A 9,342-nucleotide genomic window follows, 5' to 3' on the forward strand; every position below is an offset into this window, starting at 1 on the left:
CTTACACCTGTCAGAATGGCTAAAATCAAAAACACCAATGATAGCCTTTGCTGGAGAGGTTGTGGAGAAAGGGGTACCCTCATCCATTGCTGGTGGGAATGCAAACTTGTGCAACCACTTTGGAAAGCAGTGTGGCGGTTTCTCAGGAAAATCGGGATCAACCTACCCCTGGACCCAGCAATACCACTCTTGGGAATATACCCGAGATGCCCGATCATATGATAAGGGCATTTGTTCAACTATGTTCATAGCAGCATTATTTGTAATAGTCAGAACTTGGAAACAACCTAGATGTCCTTCAAGGAAGAATGGATGAAGAAAGTGTGGAATATATACACATTAGAGTACTACTCAGAGGTAAAAAACGACTTCTCAAATTTTGCATGCAAATGGATGGAAATAGAAAACACTATCCTGAGTGAGGTAACCCAGACCCAAAAAGATGAACATGGGATGTACTCACTCATAATTGGTTCCTAGCCATAAATAAAGGTCATTGAGTCTATAATTTGTGATCCTAAAGAAGCTAAATAAGAAGGTGAACCCAAAGAAAAACATATAGCTATCCTCCTGGTTATGGGAAGTAGACAAGATTGCTGGGCAATAAATTGGGATCTTTGGGGTGAGGTGGGAGGGGGTAAGAGGAGATGGGGAGAGAAAGTGAGAAGGGGAGGATGGGGGAAACTTGGGGAAACAGGATGATTGGGATAAAGGAAGGTTTGATAGGGAGCAAGGAAGCATAAATCTTAATTAAGGGAGCCACCTTAGTGTTGGCAAGAGACTTGGAGCTAGAGGAGCTCCCAGGTGCCCAGGGCGATGTCCCCAGTTAGTTCCTTGGGCAGCTGAGGACAGGGAACATGAAATGGCCCTCTCCTATAGCCATACTGATGAATATCTTGCATATCACCATAGAACTTTCATCTGGTGATGGATGGAGATAGAGACAGAGACCCACACTGGAGCACCGGACTGAGCTCCCAATGTCCCTATGAGGAACAGAAGGAGGGAGAATATGAGCAACGAAGTCAGGACCACAAGGGGTGCACCCACCCACTGAGACAGTGGGACTGATCTATTGGGAGCTCAGCAAGGCCAGCTCTACTGGGACTGAAAAAGCATGGGATAAAACTGGGCTCTCTGAACATGGCAGACAATGAGGGCTGCTGAGAAGCCAAGGACAATGGCACTGGGTTTTGATCCTACTTCATGTTCTGGCTTTGTGGGAGCCTAGCCAGTCTGGATGTTTGTAGGGATAAGTCCTACCCCTTAGGGGGCGTGTTCGCCTCAGGCTAAAGTTTTCCTATAAATTTGGCGAGCACTTGCTTGCTTCTGCTTTCCCGGTCTCCGCGGGAAAGGTGGTTCTGTAAGTCTATTCCTCCATTAAAGCTGTCTATATTTTGACAATCTGTCTGCATTCGCTTATGCCGTTACAGATGTTCACCTCCCTAGACCAGGATGTAGGGGGCGGGGGACTTTGGACTTACCACAGGGCAGGGAACCCTGACTGCTCTTCAGACTGGAGAGGGAGGGGAAGGAGTGGGGGAGGGGGAGTGGAGTAGGAGAAGGGGGAGGGAAATGGGTGGCTGGGAGGAGGCGGAAATTTTTTTTCTTTCAATAAAAAAGAAAAAAAAGAGATGTTAAGAAATGAACCCCCATTATCTTGCTCTATTTTCAAAGCTCAAATTTTAAAAGTATAGCTTACTCTTCCCAATATATTAAAAAAAAACACTGCTGCAATGCTGTTTTCATTTTTAATTCATACAAATTATCCTTTTTGCCTAATTATGTAATATTGTGATGTAAAAATTAGTGCATTATAATTAACTGCCCTTTTCTTGGCATTTCCCATGACTGAATCATCCTAGGAACCTTGTCTTTCATCTTCATCTGTCTATTATTTCCCTCTATAGAACCACCTAAGGATGATGTAATTTTTAAAAAGATGTCTTTAAGACTTAGTTATTGCCTCTACTCTGTCTTTTTTAGATAATTATAGCTTTGTTAGCCGAAAGAGAGGTTAATGACTACAAATGCCTAAGAACCACCTGCAAACATATGAAAAGAAAACAGTTTCAAAATCTTAGTGGGAATATTATCCCTATCCTGAAAATATTCCTACTTTCCTGGAGTAAATGTTCCCTATATCACAAAATAACTTTCTTTGAACACTGCTATGTACACTTCAAGGAGAATTCTTACTAATGATTATTACACTCTGCTTGTCTGTGTGAGTTCCATCATCTCCATCAGCATTGCTGCAAATGAAGGAATTAATAGTGATGCAAAATTTTTATCTAAATTTAATCACATCTGCAGTAATGTAACTGATTTATTCAAAGGATGTACTCTTCCCCCCTCGAGAATAGCACTGATAACTACATACCGAGAGCAAGAAATATCAACAAAACAAACTACAAAACATAGCAGTGTTACTTTCAATTTTAAAAGTAAGATCCTGCAAAAATTACTTTGGCATCAAAGATTAACTGAAATAGTGGCTTCAGATCAGCAAAGTATTATATAACAGAAGGTATTTATTCACCAATTACAATAACACAAATCAAAAAATATTAATCTCTCCCACACTAAATTATCATTAAAAACACATTAAAACCATAATGTAACAAGCAGTTTAGGACCTTTCCTGAGAAATAAAGCCACATTATAAATGATTATGTGGCCATTCATGAGATACACATGTTTCAAAATGAATGGGTATTATCAAACAAATTAAATTCATATTGAAACAAGAGAAGAACTTTTTGTTTCCTTTTTCAGTTACAAGAGAAAGGGTCTCACTATATTGCCCAGGTTAGCCTCAAATTCCTGGACTCAACCTCCTGATGCTGAGACTCCAGGCGTACTTTACTATGTCTGAATTAAGAGAACATTTTTTTAAGTGAATGTGTATTATCATTTTAATAATTATTTCTAACAGGTAAAATTTTTTTTCTATATCATTAGTCTCTCTTTTACATTAGACTTAACAAAAATTCATTAAATTATGAATAAGTAAGAAAAAATGTTACAATAAACTGCAATTGTGAAGTGTCAATACAGATTAAGAGATCTGGTCACCTAAAGAATATACCTATAGATGGAATTCTTTCCTATTTATCAAATGTTTTTAATAATTTTAAGGGGACACTGACTTATATACATATATTAGCATGTACATAGACATTCACATGTGTGGATGTACAACATCCTATTTACTTATTTCATTGTATAATTTCAGATAGCAAAAGCAGTGCATTTAAGATAGAAATAGGAAAGACCATTAACTCCTTAAACTTTGGCGATCATTGCCAGTATAATACCTTTCAAATGACATCAAGGTTTCTGAGACTTGAAATAAAAATTAATAAATTTTGGTCCAAAACAAAAACTTGGGTGGGGGGTCAAAATAAAATTCCAATCACTAGAGAAGAGTTGCAGTATAATAATATAAAGATATTATTCTATACCAATGTGAGTTTTTCTCCCAAAAGGACATAATAAGAACTCTTACTATAGGTGTCAAAAAGGAAAATGCCCAAAGTATAAGTACAGTTCATTTTGGTAAGTTCCAACATTAAATGTATTTGCAAATTAATTTTCAGACTGACGAAGAACTATAATTGGAGGGAGGAAGGAAGAGAAAACCTACACTCTTCTCTTTTTTATTCCTGTTTAATTATAAGAGAAAAAAGCCACTCTCTCTACAACTTGTCAGCACAAAGGAGGTTTAAATACTGCATAAATTTGGAAATCACTCTACTTCATCTGGTTATCAATAGCAAATGAATATCAGACTTCAAAAATGACTATAGGGTCAAATCAAATGGTAACAAGAATTATGCACTGAACACAACTGGGGCAGGAACAAGAAAAATAACTTGGGGATAATTATAGATGTCACATTCAAAAGATGGTGAAAGACATAAAAATCAGACCCTCCTTCAAATATATGTTATTTAATAAGATTAAAGGAATGAGAATGTAAAATTTGAAAATTTATGAACAAGTTTTGCTTCAGTGCAAATGTGTACTCTAAAACCAAACAAGACAACAAAAAGAAAGACAAAAATAGTCTTGTGTTCCTTAGCAGGAACAATTGCCACAGCCTTTCACGCTGTTAACAATTTCTTCTTGGAGCTTCTTCCTTTCCTCTTCTTTGGAGAGCCTTTCTTTCTTTGCTCCCCATCCGAGGTTATCATTGTTCTGTACACGACTGCTCTGTGTATGCCACATCTCTGAGTAGATACTGCTAGAGTTAGCAAGCAGACCATAGTGGGTACCACGTTCAGCTACCTTCCCCTAAAAAGTAAACACAAGGTACATGTCAGTTAACCAGCATTTACCTAAAACTATATAGTAACTTATAAGGAAAGATTTTTGAAGGACCTGTATTTATTAAAACACTTCTTCTAATTCCTCATTCATAGCTCCACTGGAAAGAACTGAGGTAGGAATGCTTCTCCACTGCTGTACTACCCAGACTCAGTTAACAAAAACTATGAGATTCCCAATCCTACAAACATCATAGTATATAAAGAAATAAAGCTTTACTGTTTTATTTTTCATTCTGAAAGGCATAAAGAGAAGATTAAAATTCTAAAAAGGTGATATTTTCTGTAATCAGCAAATGTTCAAATCAAAAGAACTGTTATTTATACAGGGATTTAAAGGATTTAAAAACAATATTGTTAAATCCATGTGAATTCTGAAATAAAACTTCATGAAATAAAGAAGACTTCATGAAAATTAAGTTTACTTCTTCCAGTAGCTCTTTTTGTTAACAGTGCCTATTAAACACAACATTCATTGATTTGGCATGGACTCCAGGCTCTGATCCAGAATTATTTCCTATCTGATGGCTACTGTTAAACATGATGAGAGACAAAAAGAATTTGTCACTTTCATGGGTATTCTTATAGACAGAATTGTTCCAAATAGAAACTTTCTGTAATATTAGTGAAGTCAGTCTGTGCCAACGCCAAAGTACTGGATGTGTACACATATATGGCTATATTGCTTCTTGATTTATGGCATTATTTATGAACTTATTAAGGAAGTTGAAGAGTCAATACTCCAATCATCCCATAATTCCTCTGCTGAATTTTTCACTCTTCTAATAACACCTCCTGCATCACAAATTCTTGCTGTTTATTTTGTTATGTCTATGCACGTATTTTATGTTGTTTACTTTATGATTACATGTTTCATGATGAATCATGTAGACACTGGGATTATATATATATTTTTTCTTACAGTTTTTTCTTCCTAAACTTAGTAACTGCCTCATTTGCTTAGTTTCATTCCATACTTGCTTTGCCTCACTTTCTACTTATTCTCTCTCATATATTATATGCAATAAGGACATATTTTTACCTGTACATAAAATCATATTCTATTTTGTCAAACAATCTGGGAATGAGCTGTACATACTGATATTATACTTCTAATATTTCATTAGTATATATCTTTAAAAGTAAGGGACAATTTTACATGCCTGACATAATTATATCACACCCAAGAAATTTAGCAACGCCATGATACTCTTATCTTAACATATGCTTCATTTTCAACCTTTAGTAAATATTACAACAATGCCCTTTTTTTCCACCTAGGAGCTGAAGAAAACCAAAATACTGATTTTCAATAGTTTTCCCTTTTCAAGAATAGTTTATTGAGTACAATGCAAAGGAGCTGTGGTCTGCGCAGTAACGAGAATACTGCCTGCATCTACACATGCATTTCTAGCAGTGTCCTACTCTCTCTTTGTGACACTGACATTTTTTAAATGTCCAGGTCTAACTCGCTTAGAGTTTTTTTTTTTTTTAATATAGACTGCCCTTCAGTTTGGATTTATCTAGTTTTTTCCTGATTATTAAGTCATGTGGGGTCAGAGATGGCTCAGCTATTAGGAGTCCTTCTTCGTCTCTGAGAGAACTTGAGCTGGGTTCCCAGTACCCAGCTCATAATGGCCTGTAACTGCTGCTTCAGGGGATTCAAGACCTTCTAATGGACTCTCCTGGCACTAAACTCATGAGCACAACCTCTCTATTCCACAGACCTACACATATACACATAACTAAAAATAAAATATTAAAAAGAGTAATATGTCTTCAATGCAGCATCATATCAGAAGGTAAGGAGGTTGGTTTGCTCCATTACTGATATGAAATTTGATCTTGTGGTTAAAGGTATCTAGAAAATTTCTGTATTTAACCATCAAGTTTTATGCTCATAATAAGTAACCTATGGGATTTACTTTCAAACCGATTGAAAAATCTGTTCCTCAATAGTCTTATCAGCCAGCGGTGACTGTTTTCTAAACACAATTATTACAATGGTGGTGGCAAAATCTGATTTTCTAAATTTATCATTCCTTCTATAGGCTGGCTGGTGGTATTCTTAAAGAAGGGCTTTTCTTTTCCCCTTGGCACTTCTTGTTTTAAAAGTATTATCATGGATGCAAAAATTAGTTTTTTATTCAGTATGTTACAACTCATTAGCACCATTATTCATTTGACTGCTCTAATTATCCCACATTTGGCCAGTGGGAGGTCATTCAATGTGGTTCCTGTGTCCTTGTGACATGTGTTCATTAGTTGCCCTACCCCAGATCAGCTTTTACTGAAGAAGGTTTGGGTCCTTTTAGTGAGAAATAGTAATTTAGTGTCCGAAATCTGTGTGCTGGGAATGCTCATTACTTTCAGAATTTCATTGCTCCCAGGCTTTTGCAGTAGACAGAATTAGAATACTTTCTGCATAAGGAATTTATATGGGTAATTCTGTTAAAACATAAACCTTGTGAGAGTCTTCCTATCCTCTGATGATTTTTTTTACTTGCAACTTTCTTCTCCCAAGTAAGATCTCTGTTCTAAGAGCTGTGTATTTACTCAGTATATGCTGCTCAGTCTTACTTACATACAGAATAATTTCAAAATGGGTACTTCCATAGAATTACCAACTCTTCCCTTTGGACTATTTATCCTTATAATACACTTGTGTATTATACAATACATGGGGAAGTTGTTAAGAACTATAACCTGGTGATATGATGTAATAAATATAATTATACATTTATATTTAATATCCTAATTAGTTTTTTTTGTCAACTTGATACAAACTTGGCACATCTGGGAAGAAGGAACCTCAATTGAGAGAGTGCTTCCATAAGATTGGCTTGTAGGCAAGTCTGGAGGGCATGTATTTGATTGATTAATGTGGAAAGTCCCAGTACTGTGGGTGATGCCATCGCTGAGCAGGTAATCTTCGGGTGTGTAAGAAAGCAGGCTGAACAAGGGAAGGGGAACAAGCCAGCAAGCAGCATCCCTCATGGCCTCTGCATCAGCTCATGCCTTGGCTTTCCTCAATGAAAGACTGTAACTTGTAAGCCAAGTAGATTCGTCCTTCCCCTCCTCCCATTTCCCTCGCGCTCCCCCACTCCTCTCCCCCTCCCTCTCCAGTCCAAAGAACAGTCAGGGTTCCCTGCCCTGTGGAAAGTCCAAGGTCCTCCCCCCTCCATCCAGGTCTAGGAAGGTGAGCATCCAAACAGCTAGGCTTCCACAAAGCCAGTACATGCAGTAGGATCAAAACCCAGTGCCATTGTCCTTGGCTTCTCAGTCAGCCCTCATTGTCAGCCACATTCAAGGAGTCCAGTAGTATCCAAATTTCTCAGTCCTTCTAATCTATCTACTTAACATCTTCCCCATATCTGCTGATATTCTTTGTTCACTATTAATTCTTCTAGTATCTTTATAATTATATGATTTATAATTATACTCATTTTATTCCTTCACTTTTCTTTTAGTTGGGATGGAGAAGGAAAGTAAGTGTGTTTAATCTTCCATGATCAATCATATGTCTCATAGGCATGTCATATTAACAGAAATATAAACAAATTTTGACAATGCCTGAGGTGGCAGACAAACCCCCAATTGAAAATGAAGTGATAAAATTAACCAATTAGAGGGCCAACAAACAAAAATACCAAGAAAGTTTATATTTCTACATATGCTATGGCCATTAATACATTAATTGTAATTCAAAACCCATGGGGCAATGTTGTGACATTTCTGCACAGACATATGTAAATACGTTATTTACTAAGAAATCTCAATATTTTCTATTATTGAATAAAAGCTCTGAGAGCATGACTGCATATAATTTGTTAAGCTTAGTTTAAAAAGTACAAAATTAAAAAAATTAAAAAAAGTACAAAATATCAGATTTTATTTCAGATTCTTAAATATCAAAGATATAGTAAGGTTTAAGTTACCATTTAAGATATTTTGGTTTAACCATATTGGGAAAAACAACTTATTTTCTAAAGAATGTCAACATTTAGGAACAAACTAACACATTTAAAGTCACAAACATATAAATTTCTTATAGAATAAAGGGTATAAATATCACAATAATGAATACTGTCTAAATATTAGTGGAATGAAAAAAAAAACCTTTGTGGGCTGGGAATACAGTTCAACAGTAGAACACTTGATAGCATGTATAGGCTCTGAGTTCAATCTGTAGTATCACAAAAAAGTCCCTCTTGATAACTCAAGCTTTAGAAAGCACACAATTGCTTCCCATCCCCTAACTCTCAGTACACTGGCTTCCAAAACAATAAAAAAAATAGAAGTATTGATTAGAAGAGAATGATAATGATGGCAAAAGCTCTGTATGTGATATGAAAAACTGAACAGTGTTAGAAATAATCAAATGCTAAGAGGTGAGGGAAAAAGATCCATACAGACAGGAGTAAAGGACAATTATTAAAAATGTTCAGATCTGCCAATCACAACGATTGCTGAGAACATTTAGATAGTAAGATTGTATAGTAATTCCCTCAAAAGTGATAAAATAGTATATTTTTACTTTACCTACAATGAAAACAAAATTAGTCACTTTAAAAAATGATCATTTTCCAAGAGTGGCATTGCTGGGTCCAGGGGTAGGTTGATCCCGAATTTCCTGAGAAACCGCCACACTGCTTTCCAAAGTGGTTGCACAAGTTTGCATTCCCACCAGCAATGGATGAGGGTACCCCTTACAGCAAACCGACAGCTAACATCAAACTAAACGGAGAGAAACTCAAAGCCATCCCACTAAAATCAGGAACACGACAAGGCTGTCCACTCTCTCCATACCTCTTCAATATAGTGCTTGAAGTTTTAGCAATAGCAATAAGACAACATAAGGGGATCAAGGGGATTCGAATTGGAAAGGAAGAAGTTAAACTTTCATTATTTGCAGATGATATGATAGTGTACATAAGCGACCCCAAAAACTCCACCAAAGAACTCCTACAGCTGATAAACACCTTTAGTAATGTGGCAGGATACAAGATCA

The 9,342-nt window shown here is 36.4% G+C and overlaps 1 protein-coding gene across 1 annotated transcript in view; it reads right to left on the bottom strand.

Moving 5' to 3' along the window:
- Positions 1–2,311: 2,311 nt before the first annotated feature.
- Positions 2,312–9,342, bottom strand: part of Abcb7 (ATP binding cassette subfamily B member 7) — a 167,416-nt gene continuing 160,385 nt past the window's right edge. Inside the window, exon 16 of the mRNA XM_050127331.1 lies at positions 2,312–4,299. Coding sequence (XP_049983288.1) covers positions 4,084–4,299 — 216 coding nt within the window. The 3' untranslated portion in view covers positions 2,312–4,083. The remainder of the gene's footprint in view (positions 4,300–9,342) is intronic.

This window comes from Alexandromys fortis, unplaced genomic scaffold, assembly GCF_014885135.2.
Source record: "Alexandromys fortis isolate MF-2015 unplaced genomic scaffold, M_Fortis_MF-2015_v1.1 scaffold_266, whole genome shotgun sequence".
Taxonomy (NCBI): Eukaryota; Metazoa; Chordata; class Mammalia; order Rodentia; family Cricetidae; genus Alexandromys; species Alexandromys fortis.